The sequence below is a fragment of the Myzus persicae genome, unplaced genomic scaffold, assembly GCF_001856785.1.
Source record: "Myzus persicae strain clone G006 unplaced genomic scaffold, MPER_G0061.0, whole genome shotgun sequence".
NCBI classification, from domain to species: Eukaryota; Metazoa; Arthropoda; class Insecta; order Hemiptera; family Aphididae; genus Myzus; species Myzus persicae.
The window spans coordinates 265,492-283,246 of record NW_019101610.1 but is presented as its reverse complement, the minus strand read 5'-3'; the positions used below and the strand labels follow the sequence as shown (position 1 = coordinate 283,246).

Below are 17,755 nucleotides of genomic sequence, written 5' to 3'. Positions count from 1 at the left end.
GATACAGATTGTTTTAAAGGAGTTCAATATAGGCATTTAAGTACACGAGTACGTTTAGTGTGAGTTTGTGTGTAGTTGATACTTTATTATTAGTTTGTGTGACTGTAAACTAAAATAAACAGCAGAGCACCTCCAAGTGCACACCAAAGTCAACACTGCGATACACTAATATTAATTATTTTGACAGTAATAAATTGTATTGAATAATATATAAGTATATAACCTATTTTTCCAATAAAATAGAAAATAAAACAACATTTTAATTCGTTTAAAGTTTACTTCTTAAAATGTTTTAGAACATATTTTATTCTTTAAAGATGTTTTATATTATTAAAGTGTATAACATGTTTTAACTTTCTGGGTAAATGTAACTTGTAACACGGTTAGATTACCAAAACATAAGACATTTTTTTCAATGACAAATACCATTATGAAAATACAAAAGCTTCACTGCTGATTATAAGTACTTTTTACTGAATTACTGATACACCTATTGTTCCTATACAGTATTCAAGTATTAAAACTATTTGAATCTACTTAGGTACTTCAAAGAAAAAAAAATGGGAAACTCGCTCTGCTGTATAGTAGAATTGTAGGTCGAGTGTACGTCGTCATTAAGTATAGCGACCTTCATTGTAAAGGATGTGTTAAATTTGATCAACTATTCGGAGCGGAGATCGATAGGTAGGCAATAACTAATAAAGTAGATCAAACTAATTTTTTTTCAAAATTCAATGATTTTCAAACAAATATATTTAATACCAAAGAGTAATATTTTTTTAAATTATAATATTAATTTCATGCATAATACATTTCTATAATATTACTATTATCAGTATAAATAGATTCAAATTAATCTAAATATATTTTTAATGTTGTGAATATTTTTCATTGTAAAACCAATATATTCATCACTTTTTCAGAACCTAAAATTGATTTGAAACTTCATGCTATTTTTAAACATTTTCATACCTTAAATGTTTTATAAATAATATAGGTATAAACAAAGATATTTAACCATTACACATAATACATTATATACAATCAATACATTTTGTAACAAATATTAAAACCGAAAGCATGCGTTTATAAGAAAAGCATGGTCAAAACATATTTTCATCTAAGTAATATTACATTGAAATGTATTTTTATAGAAAAGGAACATTAGAGAACACTGGAAATACGATATAACAGAAGTCTGATACTATAATATAATGTTATAAAAATAGGTCATTGGAAAACCATTAAGGCCAGTATACCCTTCAAATATTGTTCAAGAAAAATGATCTTGGCGAAAATTATTTCTGTTAAGCTAAAAGGACAATATTTTAATAAAAATATAAACTTTCAGAAAAGATAACTGGCAGAAATATAGCTTTAGAAAATTAGTTTGACCAGTTTGTTCAGATGTTTGAAAGCGGCCATATATCAATGGTCGTGTAATCTTTTATAGTGCTCGTGTGCTTGGTGAGCTTATGTGAGAAGTGATTGTGGATATTTCAGTGAATCAAAGAGTGGTGCGTCAAATAATAAAAATACGGTAAAATATTTTACTTTTTCACGCAATGCGTATATTATACTATATATATATATATAAGATGCCTGATAAAATTAAGGCTAATCATTGAAAAAGTTTTTAAATATTTGTATTTGAATTGATTCATTTTTTAACTTGTTATGGATTTAAAACAATAGTTTTAGGTCTTTTAAAAATAAATATTAATGCGAAATAAAACAAAAGAGTTCGATTTGTAATTCTAATGCAAAATCTAATACATGTGTTAAATTTGAATTCAATGACAAATCATTGTGTGCTAAAATAATATTCTGTGTGGATACTGATGAGACCACTGACCACAGGTGGTCACAAAATGGAAATATTAAATTTGGTTGACAAATATGAAGCCTTGTGTTTATATAAATTTGTGTAATATAATATTATGAACTCGTAGGTATTTATTAAATTATAATGTTTTGTTCCGATATTTATATTTTAATATTTATTTTACAATAATAGTACTTACTTATTTACGAAGACATGATATTGGTGTGGAAGTCTGGAAATTATTGCATGTAACACGAACTGGTTAGGCGTAAGCGTCATAGAAAAATAAGAACAATATATAAATATATAATGATATTATTATGGATTTGTAAAAATAATATTATAGGTAACTTACAAAACCTACCATGGGAAGGTCTTGCGTCCACTTTTCTGCATTATCAACGATAGAGTTTCGTTGCTGAAGGGAATTACTAAGTTACTCCATTATAATAATTTATGACAATAAATGACATTAATTACCGATTGAAATAAATGTATTATTCAAAGTAAAATAAAAGGCTAAGCGAGCTGTGTTTTGTTCAATAGTGCAGTTATTTAAAATCTGATTTTTGGAGTTTTTAAATAAACCATACTTTCAAATAGCTGAGATTTTTTATACTAATTAAGGTGTGTCCTGTGGAGATACAAAATTCTCTTTTTCTAATGAAAACACCCCTTTATAACTATAAGTATCATACAGTAGATACATTTTCTGAATATATTGACTATCAGAATCAAAATTTGTATATGATTAGTTTTTGAGTTATTTAACTTTGTGTTCTAAGGATAAAATATTAAAATGAGTTTATAAGATATGTGAGCTATGCATGGCCATTTAAACATTGTAGTCATTTATATTAATATTTAACATTTATATTTTTAAAATAATTTGTGAATGTAATGTATTTGAAAATTCCATTAATCCGAATTTAAATAAACACATTATCTAAGGAAAAATAGGGGTTGCACTGCACGTGCATGCTTGGTGAACCACCTTGTATATATTATATTATGCAATAATTTGGCGCGCGAAAATATAGACAGAAAGAGGCACAACGTTATTGGTATTTGGTTCCTTTAATTAAGCTTACTGTAGAGACAAAGGCACATAATAATTATGTAGTTTCAGCACTGGGGTTAATTTATATTCTATAATATATAGGCAAGTAGACCAAAGACCTTTAATTATTTTGATAGGAAGATACGCCAATGTAGGTACACATCATAAATTATTAAACTAGCGATCTACAAATTATATTTCTATTGATATCTAAGATCAAACTTTACAACATATCATATTATATGTATATTATAATACCTACTATAATATAATATTAATTCATTTTACTTATTAACTTATAAATCAATAATGACGTATTGTACTAGAATGTTATAGAATGGCGTTATTGTTATAGTTCTTGCCTTCTTGGTATAAATAGCATAAAATAGTCTCAATATATTTAAAATGTCATTATGTATAAAAAAATTGTAAAAGGTATAATAGTAGAATAACATTTCATACGGTTTAATAATAAAATAAATAAAATTGTTTGAGAAAAATCATTATTTTACATTTTATTAAACAATTTTGTAAAATTTTGAACTCAAAACTATTATTAAACAATTTGTTTCTGTTTATTTTTTGTACTTCTGAACTGCCTTAAGATCAATTTAAAAGGAACACTATTGCATTTCATTTTCTGAAAGTTTTTTGACCAAAATATAATATGTTTCAAAAATATAAATAAATGTTTTTAAAAAGTGCATATTTACAAATGTTTATAAACAATTTAAAAATAGCCAATGTATTTTTCAATTGTATAATATCGTAAAATGTTGATGTAAATATTTGGAAATAATTTCAAATATATGGGCTATTTTGTTAACAAAATATAAAATTTATTTGTTGAGAACTTGTGCTGAGTGTTCGTACTGTTTTTTCAGATTGTTTTAAAATAATTGATATTTTTCATACCAAAAACCAAAATTTCCAAAAAAATACACTCAAAGTTAAATATATTTTTTTTTATAAATTAACACGAAGGACTTTATATACATTTATATGGGTACATATTTGAATATTTCTCATATATTTGAATAGTAGCCCAGGCAGAATAATTTATAATTATAATAATATTATTATAATATTTTTATTCAACAAATTCCAATACAAGACTGTAAAATTATGATAGTTGGTTTGGGTAGGTTAGGTTTGAATATCAAAAAAAAACAAGCAAAGGAAATTACAACATATAGTTTCAACCATCATAATATCTCCATCTGGTCAGACTTCATCTTTTCTATAATATTGTAATATGTACCTATAGCAAACCTGTAAAATGAATCACACAATAGCTATTGCCATACGAACATACATTTTGCGATACAACTACACTGGTGAATATAATGGAGTACGGGTCGAGGAGAATTGTATATTGTTATATAACCCTTCTACAACATTATTGGTGTAGAAATCTTAAGATAATCGATCGGTAATTCTACATTCAATTTTAGTTAGGGGTGAAGTCCCTCCTCATAATTTTAACCCTAGTCACAATGGCTTATTTAGGGGAGTACTGTACCTCGTAGCGGCAGAATGACGACGTTTAAACAAAGGAGGACATTTTGTCACAAAGTCAAGAATAGACCAAAAGCCCAAGTATCGATATAGTTCTAAACACTATATTATAACCAGTATAGTGAGTGTAGTGAGTAGTTGTACATCATAGTTATTGTAATTTACAATACTCGTTATTACAACCTCACTTGTCGTTCATATAGGCAGAGATGCATTTAACGGGTGGAAAGGGGGGAATTTGCCCCTAGGGCCTAGGTTGCAATTTTAAGGTGATTTGAGGGGTGGCAGATTTTTAGAAAATATTGCATATTATAATATTATACGTTCTCCGTTACGAGTTTCATATTACATTTTTAAAATAATACAATATTATACTCTTTAATATTTTAAAACTATTAAAACGTATTAAAATATATTTCTGCTATTTTTGTGATGGCAAAAAAAGAGTGGTGAAAATCATATCATATTTTTAAAAAATATGTAGAGGTGGCAAATTTTATGTTGCCCCGGGTAGCAATTTGGCTTAATGCTGCACTGAATACAGGATAGGTCATAATAAATTTTGATACTACATAGTATTTTATACATTTTCTATTATTATCACATCATTACTCTATGACAAGACTATAAAAGGTGTATAAGTTCTAGTTCTAATTATGTAATATTTGATTATGGTTGTACCTTGGTAAGTGCTTATCATTTATCAATATAACTATCATTTTTTTATAAATTATGTAATATAAATAACATAGCTAGAACTTGTAAACTATTCATGCTCATTAGTGTCATTATAGGTACCTACCTACCTCCAACCAGTCAAACATGGTTGTTAATTAATTATTATTAAACATAATAGAATTGTTATTTGACTAATGATCTTTGTTTATTAGGAAGGTAGTTAATTGTTTACAAACATACAGAATTCTTTATTTTTTGGATTAAATAAAATATAAACGTTATAAGATGATGGTTGGTGACATTTTATTTCATTTTTAAATTTGATGAAATCATAAAGGCTAAATATAGAACTATATAACTAATAAAAAAAAAACTAATCTAAAAATGTGTAGGTACTTCCAGGCAAGAAACAAGAATATGTAAAACATGTGGCTATCATACATCCATCAAACATATATATATATATATATATAAATATATTATTTATTGTGTTTATGGGATAAACATAAGAATCTCGGCAAACATATGACATACCAGGACTCCCTTGTACCGATGTAGATAGAATAAAAAATGATATTTTTCACCAAACACGTTAACCCAATCAAATTAGTTAAGTTTAGTTTAAGTAATAATTATAAAAAAATATGTTAAAATATCCAAAAATGTATAAACTACGAGCCAATTGTCCAGCTACCGAGGATTTAACACTGGTAAAAAAAACTTAGTTATTATGTATTAAAAAAGAAAAAAATATTTTTATAAAATTTTAACATAACGGTAAATAATTGGGGGGGGGGGATCATATTGCCCCAACTCACCAAATTCCTAAATACGCTACTGCCTATTAAACCGACCAAAACATCAACAACAACAAAACACTAACGACCGGTAGTACCTCCTAATTAACACACAGTATTTACAACAATAACAATATTATCGTGTCACATCGGCCGTCGTCGTTGCTCGTAACGACGGTGTTAAATTATAATTTATAATATTACAATATTTTAATGTCGCGAGCGTATTCCAAGCCGTAGATAATAACGCGATTTGCAATTCAAATCGGTCGGCGTCGCTAAGCCGCCAAACTGCCAGTGACTCGAAGCACCGCAATCGTAGTCGCGCGGCCGGTCAAAGGTCGTTTGCTGGTCGTACAACCGTCGCCGATTTCCAACGACAAGTTCCGGTAATCACAGTGGCTGCAGCAACAACAACGGGGTCACGTGCGATGGAGTCGTCGGTTGGTTGCTGGCTGTGGTGGTTGGCCAACGCGGTCGTGTGTTGCGTGGGCACAGCGGTCGTCGTCCGCAAGTTGCTAGTGCCGTGGACGTGCTGGTTGGGCCGACGGGCTCTGTGCTGGTCCCGATACGTACTGTTCTATGGCCACGCCGGCGTAGGGCCCGAGGTACGGCGTGCACCGCCCTCTTGTCGGTGCTGTGGCGGAGTGCACTTTGACGGAATGGCCGGAAGCTGGGCGGGTAAGTTTGTGCAGTGAGTGCAGGCAACGATAGACGTATATTTTACTGAAACCTAAAGGGACCAATACAGTTGATGTACATTTTTTTTGGTGGAATTCAAAATTGATGTTTATATTACTATTGTGGGTGGGACCAATTTTCTCCAAAAACGAGATTTCCTCCGCAGTTTATTCTCCTCGAAAGAAAAAAAGTAAGGTATATAGTCATATAGGTACTTTCCATTTCTCCCCCCCCCCAAATATTCGTTTTCATGTCTATTTTTCTCTAAATATTAAAACCATATGTTAATACCTAGATTACCTAGGCTAGGTATATACAAACGATTAATTAAATTTGTTGTACGTATGAAATCATGATAAAAGTTATTTTATTTGCATTCTGATGTCTAGTACTATTATAGTAGTATGAGTATAATAATAGGATGTATAATATTAATGTTATAAATATGATATTAAATAAAATATGTATGATAATTTGTAGTTGTTCAACATTATAGTATATCAATTAATATTTATCTACATTTTATCCCAATGATTTTTAATTTTAATTTATTTCGTATTTGATGTGTACATAAAAATATATAGAACAATATATGCTTTACTAGGTACGATAGGTCATAGGTCTATCTATTGAAATTATTAACTGAGTGAAAATGAAATGTTTTGACAATTATTGGGAAAATAATGGACAGTTTAGGATATAATGGTTTGGATATTCTGTGAACACGTGAATATGTGATAGGTACCTAGTTCTAAAGTGCTATACTGATACCACATTAGCTGCACTTGTTTGCCACGTTCGTTCAGTGATTCTCACGAATAATAATTTTTGTTTTCGTTTCGTCGGGTGACATGTCTGCCTGGCTCATAATGTACGAATCTTGTTGCCTGATAATGTGCAAAACTAATACGTTCTACGACGGGCAATCCTTCCAAAACTGTAGTGGTGACTGGTTGCACCGACGGTATCGGCAAAGAGTACGCGATGCAGGTAATTAGCAATTTTGGAATACTAGCAATCGAGTAAATAACTACTTTCAAAATTTTATTTTTCCATTACGTGTTGTACCAACTAGTTGGCCGACCGTGGAATGAATGTAGCGCTGGTCAGTCGGAACTTACACAAGTTGCTAGCAGTAGCTCAGCAGATCGGTACGTATAATAAATTAATATAATATTTATAATGATACCTATTACTGTTATTGTACGCTGTTTATATAATTCTATAGATCTGTAATAGTGTGTTCTAATTTCCAAGTAAAAACCCTATTCGTGTAGCTGAAAACCATTGAGTTCAATTGGTATTGAAACATTTAGTTTGCATTTACACAGTTTTTGTCAAATTTCACTTTTTAAGTTTGAATTTTGACGAAATTAGATATTTAAAAAAAAAAACATAACGATTTTAGTTGTTTTGGTTGTAGTTAATAAACATTATTCGTGGTACTTGACACTTTGAAAAGTATATTATTATAGTTTTACTTTCTACACACAATTACATTTTCGAATGCAATGTTTTCGACAAAAATTAATTTAACCTATACTGCATTATTATAATAGCTATAGAAAATCAATTACCTACTTTAATAGCAATAATATCATAAAATATACCTAGTTATAATGGCTGACTTAGTTTAGAATCGTTTTTCGTATGCAACGATCTATCATTATAGTTTCAAATTTAACACATGAATACATTATAGTGAATTAGTCCTCAATGATCGAGATTCGAGGTACACCCGACGCCAATACTGTACAGAAAATTGGTTATACATACTTCCCCCTTATTGTTTATTAGTTTAAGTATTAGATAAAGGGTGGAAATTGTATTGATTTTATAATGATGTGTGTTTGTATGTGGTGACACTTTTTCTAGTAGAACAAATACTACATGGTTACCAACATCGATGGAGGGTTTTTCTATTAACGTCGAAAAAAAATTATGCGTAGAGTAAAAATACATAGCCGACAATTTAATGCAAATTTAATCATAATTTGTTATTATAGTTATTTACAAATATTAAACATAGTCAATTTTTTTTTAGTCATTAAAAATTAAATTTTGACAAAATTTGTCAAAATTACGAACATTCCCAAATTATTTTGTAGTTTATAATTCATCAATTAATGTTAAATTTGCATAACTAAGACTCGAATATGTAATACAAGGTTTCCTGTGAATATAGTTCCTACTGTGATTCAAAAATCATCTGATCATCATTTTAGGATTATATGTGTACAATTGAGATGTAGTTTTTTGGAAAAATTAAGAAATCAACCTACCTCTTATTACTTATAAAAATAGGTAATTGAAATATTAATGTAATTGAAATATTCTCTGGCCTCCTCTCAGACACAAATATACAATAATTTTACAACGATATGGACATCATGAATCATTGGATTCAAATTTAATGCTTAATTTACAGTGACACAATCGACATCTACCGAAGAGCCGAGTGGTTCTCACTAGTTCGACTTAATTTAATTTTAATATGCTATCTATATATTGTTTGTTTTAAATCCTTATAATGTAGAAAAAAATATCAGATTATACCAAACTAAGCACAAAATAATAAATATAACAATCAACAGTTTTAATTCATGTGACAACAATTTAATAAAACTATGTAGGTAACACAATAAGTAATAAGTTAGAATCATAAATCTAAATAGACAGATTTTAGAACTGATTTTCGAGCTATTATAGTGCGATACAGTAGTAGAGTTACGGTATCAGCAACCTACTGTTGTGTGTTATTAAACTATTGTGTCTCAAATTATGTAAATTAGTTGTATATTACCGGTGAGTTACGATCATGATCTCAATAATATTTTACCAAGCATGGTAACAAAACTGAAACCGTTATATTTTATAACTAAAATGTATTACATAATATGATATATGAATATGACAATCAAAATCAATATCTTGATTATTACATAAGACACTAATAGTAAGATGGATGTGATACCTATAACTTATGATAAAAAATGTCCATATCACTTGGTCGACAAATGATGATGGACGATGGTTGTAGGCTGTGTGCGGACAGTAATGCTATGCCGCCCCTAAGACCCTAGAGAAATTTCCCCAACCCCTAAATACGTCCCCTCCATCGTGTGGGGGTGTGGTCTCGGCATTATATATTTTATTCTATGTTCGCGTGTGCTGCAGACGAACGGCACGCGGGTCGGGTGAAGACTAAGATCGTCGTAGCGGACTTCACGTCGTCCGGTGGCACCGTCCCGTTGTCGGCGACTTACGACGCGGTGCGACGCGGACTCGCCCGCTTGGACGTGCGGCTGCTGGTGAACAACGCGGGCGTGGGCTACGCGCGACCCGAACGGCTGCTTGACCTGGCGCCATGCTGCACCGGCGCGCTACCCGATCCGTGCCGCGACGTGGTCGAGTGCAACGCGCTGGCCACCGTGGCCATGTGCCGCATCGTCATGCCACTGATGATCGTCGACGGTGTGGACAGCAGCGACGAGATCCACGGCGGCGAAGATGCGGAAGGAGACTTCCGGGAGCGGTCGGATGACAAGGAATACACGTCTCCTAGACGCGGAGGCGGCGGAGTCGTCATCAATGTGTCGTCAGCCTCGGCTAAGCTCCCGTGTCCGCTCCTCAGCATCTATGGCGCCACCAAGGTACAACGATTTGTTATCATATAACCTGTTACATTTATTATGCCAAGTTGCATAAACAAATTGATTTATTTAACGGTATCAGTAAAATTTAACGGACCAATCGTTGGCCACTAAGTCATGTTTAAGGAGTGACATTGGCAGATTATTAGCTCATTTTACTCTGTACAATAATAGACTGGCAAAATAATTATTCTACGAAAATTGTCGTATACGTATTATTCACCTTTAGCTTAGGTAGGTAACTATACAACAGCACGTCAACACACAGACTAATCAGAGTTAAGAACATATTATTATTGTCATAATTGTTATTTAGTTACACACATTAATAACTTTTGTGCGTCCGATAGTCTTATCGTCATATTATTAGAATACTCCACGGCTACACTCTTTGTTTCATTCAAAACTAGAGCCTTAAATATTATTATGCATGTTGCACGATATTATTTTAAATATAAATGGTGATTTACAGCTAAATTTACTAGGTACCTACCAAAAAAATTTATACAGTTACTGAGAACTGGAAACTAAAATTGTCACACCGGTGGCACATGTACATTATGGATAATACATGTTATTAGATAATCATTTTATTATACGTTTATTATCAATCCCATAGAGAAGTCATTCATCATATGACTAGAACAGCAAAAAGTCTAATTTTGTATTATAATATGTTCTAAAACCAAAGCAAGCCAACTCTCTGAAGAGATTTTGTCTGCTAGATAGTAGCACATAATTCGTGTTTTGGCGTTACCTAGTCCTCATATTATTATCAATTTCAGTACCTTCATATCAATTGAGGTTGTAACCAGAAGGGTTTAGGGGTATTAATAATCTTGGTTTTTCGCTACGAACATGTTATCTTATATATATATATATATATACAAATATTGAAACTATGTACCCCCCTCCCAACCACATCACCGAAATCATTTTGTGTTACACCACTGCTTAAAGTATTATTCCATATATACGTTTCATACTAATTATCATACTATGGTTTTGTTATTCAATCTCTAAACTTCGGTATACACCTCCTCGTATGTGTATCTAATGCGTGTAGCTTAATATTGACATATTGTAGTTGAGTATACAATTAATGAGACACACCTGTAGGAATACATACTGTATATTTCGCACCAATTACTACTATATAATAAAGCTATGTGCCGTAACGATTACAACTTCGCAACGAAAAAAATATTCAGTTCAAATGAGTAGATGCTATATTTTTCATATTCATATACCTACAGTAAATGTATTCTGCTAAACACAGTCATAATACTAATTTGTATAGGTATCGTTAAATGCATTACCAGTACCAGATCTAAAACTCAGGAGACCGGTGTCATACTATAATAATATTGGAATCCCGTTTCAAAAAATTACTTTTTATAAATACCTAAACATAATAGGTAGTATGGTTAGGTTATATTATACAAGTATCGATAAATTATGTGGAAAAGAAAAAAATTAAAAAATATTGATTAAAACAGTACTTATTTCATTTTTCAGGTTCTTATTCAAACTCGTTTATTTTTCATGAAAAATCTTTTTAAACGGGACAAAATCAAAAAGGTTTTGAACTTAACACTCTAGACATGATAATTATTATTCTACATAACATTCTTGTCTGTGTCTCATTATATTTTTCAGTATTCAAACAATTACTATATCATAAATAATGATTATTTTGCCCGTTGGCAAGTCGTGTGTACACACTTGGTGACTATTGAGTGTGTTTGAAAAGCATCCATAATACAAAGTTACCTAACTATGTGTGGTAGCCTAGGTAGTAGTCGGGGTTTTTTCTACACTAAACAGTGTACATGCTTCAACAGCTGTAGGCACAAACCAGTGGTCGAAGTTGCTCAAAGTGGATTGACGCCTTTCATAGTTTATATAGTTGTCATATATTGCTTAAACAGTCGTACAAAATAAGTGGAGGGATGGAAAATATGAAATATAAAAAGTAGAAAGACGCCATTCCACCGTAATCCCCCCCTCCCACACACTTCGACCACTGGGTAGAACCTTATGCACCTGGACACAGGACCGCCGCAATATTTTGAAAACGCACTGACACCGGTGTTCCCAAATATTCCCGGATTATTAAACGTTACACCGATGTACTGTACACAAATAATTATAAACGTCAAGCGGCCGTTTTTTGTCTGTTTGTGCACCCAGTCGTTTGTGGAAAAGTTGTCGGTGGAGTTGGCCACCGAGTACGACGAAGAGGACTCCACGCACCAGATCGCCGTCCGGTGCCTAACGCCCGGGTTCGTGGCCACCAAGATGAGCCAGATCCGACCGACGTCCACCGGTGACACGGGCTGGACGTACGCGCCAGTGCCGCGGTCGTACGCCAGCCACTCTCTCCGGGCGTTGGCCTGTCACTGCGCGTGTGGCCGGGCAGTGCGGAGGGGAAGCTCGTGGACGGATCGAAGCAGCGAAGCCGAAGCCGGTTAGGCCGAAGAACCGGCCGGATGGTTGGCGGCAGTGATCAGCGCCGTGTTCGACTCGCCGTCGTCGCCGCTGTCGGCCGGGCGGTCCGGCGTCACGACCACCGGTTACCCGTCGCACACACTCATGGTAACGTATGATAACGATATAATATACCTATGTGTTGAGTCTTATACCAACAGCTGTTTGTAGTAGACGATAGGATTCGAGAGTTTTTGAGTTTGCATGTTTTATTGTAGTGGTCGTGTAGACTATTCTAGGTACCCATATACATTTGGGGTAAGTATTTTGCAAACTGTTCACCCCTGCATGGTGATACCACAAGAATAGTAGGTATAGAAAATATAAATTTTAGTCATGGGAAATCTTAACATTAAATTTGAAGTAAACAACCAATGCCAAACCTAATGTCAAACCTTCATAAAAAGTTTATTTGATTTTTCAGTAAACTTTTTTTTGTTAAATGTAAAAAAATCTATGTGAGATCTTGTATTAAATTTTCAAATCTTAGATACGTAGGTACACATAGACATTTTTAATGAATTTCTAACTCAAATAATTTGCATATTTTTGAAATTATGTTGAATTTTGTTAAAATTCTAACCTCATAGGCTGCTAAAAAATTATGGTAGATTTACACTCAACTTTTTTAAAAAAAATTTTCTAACAGCCTACGAGGAACTTTGTATTACATTTTCGTATTTTTTAACAGAGCAAAAAAGTTTTTATTGATATCAATTTTAAAAAACTCTAAAAATTGTATGGTGTACAGAAATGCAAATATACCTACATTTTCAGTGAACATTTCTTGTACGTACTATGTTTATATTTTTTAGAGCTACAACAAATAATAAACCAATATTTTTTCAAAAACTAGTTTTAACTAAAAATCTGAATTGAATTTTCGTTTCGTTCAGCTCAGAATTTTTTCTGGACCTGAAAATTGTTTTTTTTTTCAAATTGAACCGGACACTTTTAGAAACTAATATTGCCAACTTCTAATTTAGTGCATATTCGTGGTTGTTAAGTGCATTAAATGCTCTGTCTTGGCTGTCAGCATACCTAACTTATATGCGTGTTACCGACATAATAATATAATATAATAACATAATATTATGATATAAATTATTATTAGTGACAACTATAATATATTGGAGACAAAATATAATCTTTGAAAATCTTTTGAAAAATAATGCAACCTTATAAAACGTAATCACGTTCTGATATAATGTAATAATAATTTTGAGCTAAATAAATATGTACGAAACGGATAATGTGAAAAATATTGGATTATTGTGATAAATCTGTAAACGCCTAAATTGTCACTGACGGTCGTAAAGCATAATGCAATAAAATTATGAAAATCCTATCAGAGTTTCAGAAGGCAACACGCCAACATCGTTCGAAGCGTTTCACAGATTTAATTTCACCCGTCAATATTCTATTAGTTTATATTATATATTATGTATACGAATATTCATTAAGAAAACATCACTTTCGTTTTCGTGCGCATTTGCTTTTAGGTCGCGTCAAATTTAATTTTCATCAGTGGTTTCTCCTCAAATTAAAAAAAAAAATGTATATCGGTAAAAGCTTAGATACGTCAGTAAAATGTCACCGACACGTACGCTACCCGGTAAAAAATGAAAAAAAATAAAAATAAAAATCTGCTTCATACCTTTGTTAAGAGGACGCTATACTGATATTAATTGTTGTCTTCATCTTGCAAGTGTGTAGTGTACCAAATTTACTCTCAGTAGATTAGTTTGAAGTGTTAGTTTGAAAATTAGAGTGAATCGACCTATTATGAAACTTGATAGTAAAAACTTTATAATGCGTGTGTTACAGTTTTTAAGTGAATTATAAGTATTTTTAATTTAAACTACATTACTCGTTCATGCACAAAAAATTTGCTAAAAAGTTGAACCGTCGCAAAAAAACTCTCATACAAACACGGATAATGTTCTTACCATCAAGTTTCATAATATGTCGATTCACTCTAATTTTTAAACTAACGAAGTTAAACGTGAGCGGCTGAGAGCAAATTTTGCTATGTCACGAACATGTGTGATTGAGATAATTTAATTAATGTGTGTGGAGCGTCTTCTTAACACTAACCTAAACGCAACCAGAAAAAATTACGATGACGACACTGTAACCATATATACCTTTTACCAGAGAGCATATTATAAGGTAGGTATATAATTGTAACACAAATAATATTTTAGCTGATGGCGGTGAACGTAGTCCGGTGGGTGTTCGGCGACCAATATGTGTCTAGCGCCGCTAGCCGGATGATGTGCGGTATGCGGAACCGGATAGCGAACCGGAACTCAGCCAAGATGCAAAAACAGACTTCCAACCCCGAATTCGAGAACAAAAGTCATGAGTCCGCGAGTCACAACTAGGTGCTTTCAGCCACTGGACTGCTAACTGTATGTGGTGGATCGAACATAATATTATGTACCTATATCTACACGATATCAAACCTACAATTGTACGTTTTAAATGGATATTTTAAAGATGAAAATTTATGAAAACATTTTATACTGGGGGACCTCGGAACCTCGACCGGTCCACAAAATATGGGCCCTCGATTTTAGATAAATAAAGAATAATGTATAAAATTGGTGTGTATCGTTGAATATATATGTACATTGTTTTTAATAACTTATTAAACTTATTAGTATAGTCATTATATTTTTTTTTGGTATGAAACGTGACGACTGTATATAGACGTGCTATTGTAGATTAATGTTCTTACAACTGCACAAGCATACATTCTCTGGACAGCGTATTTCATTCGACAATATTATATTTTCTATAGTTCACTAATGGTCGCGGCGAGTTGACGCAGAAAAGTATTCCTCGGATTTAATAATATTTTAATGCTCGTCCTTATGACCTCACTAACTGAGTGAAAAACATTTGGGCACATTAACCCAAATGCCAACACTTTTGGGTAAAAAATACAAATAGACAGAAAGCTTGAGCACATACAGTATAAAAGGTATTTTATAATTTTACTTGTTAAATCAGAGTACGTTTTGGTACCCCCGTACAAGACAAGTTTGGGTCCATGTACACTTCTCGTGGGGGGAGGGGGGGTTCATTTTAAAAATAGAAGTTTGTATAGCCACAGGATACTCCTTAAGTACACAAAATATCAGAAATTTGAAAATATGGTCTCTAGGTCTACTTAAAAATTCTAATAATCAGAATTTGAATAAATGTACTATTAAAGGGAAAAGTGCGGGGATGAGCATGCTCAAAAAATCACAATGTTTACTATACCAATATACATACCAATACCACAACAAATATTCTTTTATAGTTCAATTAGGTATAATACGTGTATGACACAACTATACAATGGTTTTTAAGTTTTAACCACTTTTTTGATTCATATTTAAATTTTATTTCCAAGAAGTCCCATCACTGGATGGATTTTTCGCTCAAGTCTTCAGTCACTTTTAATAATCTATTACAACACTTACGCTTATTGTAAAAATTATATATTTACAGATTGTGTAATAAAGCTAATTAAAAACAAAAAAAAAAAAAAATATTTAAATTTTTTTATTGATTGTAGGCACATAACATAATTAATTAAACGATATAGGTACATAATAACATATTTGGTATAATACATGATTTGGCTAATTTATTTATATGTGTATTAACCAACATAAATATATATTGATGTTATCGTATTGTTGTATCATATGTATATATACTATATAGTATATATAGGCATGTAAGCTAAATTGCAGCAGTTTGCATAACGTATCTTATCGCTTTTTGTATAATGTTCATATTTTTATTTGTCACAGTTTACATATCGACTTAAAAAAAAGATAATTTTGTCGCAGTTTACATACAACCATCATAATGTATACACGTAATATAAAATACTAATTTTCAGTCTTATATAGAAGCAAATTGTTTGCATTAGTATAATCAATGGAAATTCAAGAAGAAACTTTTTTAAAGATATGCAGCATTAAATGTTAAAAATATTATAAGGAAATATAATGTTGAATGTATTAAAAAAAATTTTAACGAGTCTAAAGTAGACAATGATATTTGATAATATATAAGAACATGTTTATATGACATTGGTCGAAGTTTTGTCAAAAAAAAAAAATGTATAGATACATAAATAAAATACAATTTTAATAGATTTAATATTTTTTCAATGAATGATCTAATGATTTTTATATATTAGACAATACGTAATAATAAATATATTTTTAAGTTGCAAAAAAAATGGTTGTTAAACTCCTATTGTGGTGTAACGTTAGGTAAACGGCTTGAAAAAATAAAATATTAGGTATTTTATAAATGTGTACCTAAACATTGATACCCAAACGTTGAAATGTTGCATTCATTTTTGATGTCTGAAAAAATGTGTACCCAACGTGTTTTTCCCATCGTTCTTCTAAATCGCAGAGAAAAATATCGTTTTGTGCCCAAACGTGTTATGGCCAGCTAACTATAGGGTATTGTTGCACATATTAAGTCTGCGTCAACTAATGTTCATATTATACCTGCCGTGTGATTATATTGTTATAATATTAAGCACAATGTGAATAATAATTATACTAACAAATTAATCACAGCGGAAGTTTGGTCTAAGTCGTCACCTCTAAAATATAGAGGTCATATTATTTTTAGACCCGTCGCCAGTCGGTATCATCGGAAAATACTAGTGCTGCAATACTGCAATAGTCTGCAGAATAATCATAATAAAAGGGTAACCCCTAATCAAAAATAATATTATGAGTTCAAAAGAGAAAAGTTATGAGAAACGATTACAGATTATTTATTATAAAATATTATTTGATAGTGTAGGTGGTTTATATCGCGATTGTATTAACGAGAACTGCAATAATAATTGATAAAAACCAAAAGTATCGGTTTTATGTTCAGTTCTGTTTTCTTTGAAAATCTAGTCACTCAGTTTTTAGCTGACTTAATTATTATATATATAACTCAAAACTTGAGACTTACTATTATGATCAATACAACAGTGTGTTAATACAAATTTCTTATAAGTAATCTATAATTCGGT

The 17,755-nt window shown here is 31.6% G+C and overlaps 1 protein-coding gene across 1 annotated transcript; it reads left to right on the top strand.

Annotated features, from left to right (window-relative positions):
- The first annotated feature begins 6,153 nt into the window (after nt 1-6,153).
- LOC111029856 (very-long-chain 3-oxoacyl-CoA reductase-like) lies at nt 6,154-15,376 on the top strand. The gene is given in 6 exon segments (XM_022309063.1): nt 6,154-6,559; nt 7,503-7,549; nt 7,635-7,710; nt 9,737-10,212; nt 12,406-12,810; nt 14,910-15,376. Coding segments are annotated over 6 exon segments (1,434 nt in total). The 5' UTR covers nt 6,154-6,309; the 3' UTR covers nt 15,090-15,376.
- Nucleotides 15,377-17,755: the final 2,379 nt, after the last annotated feature.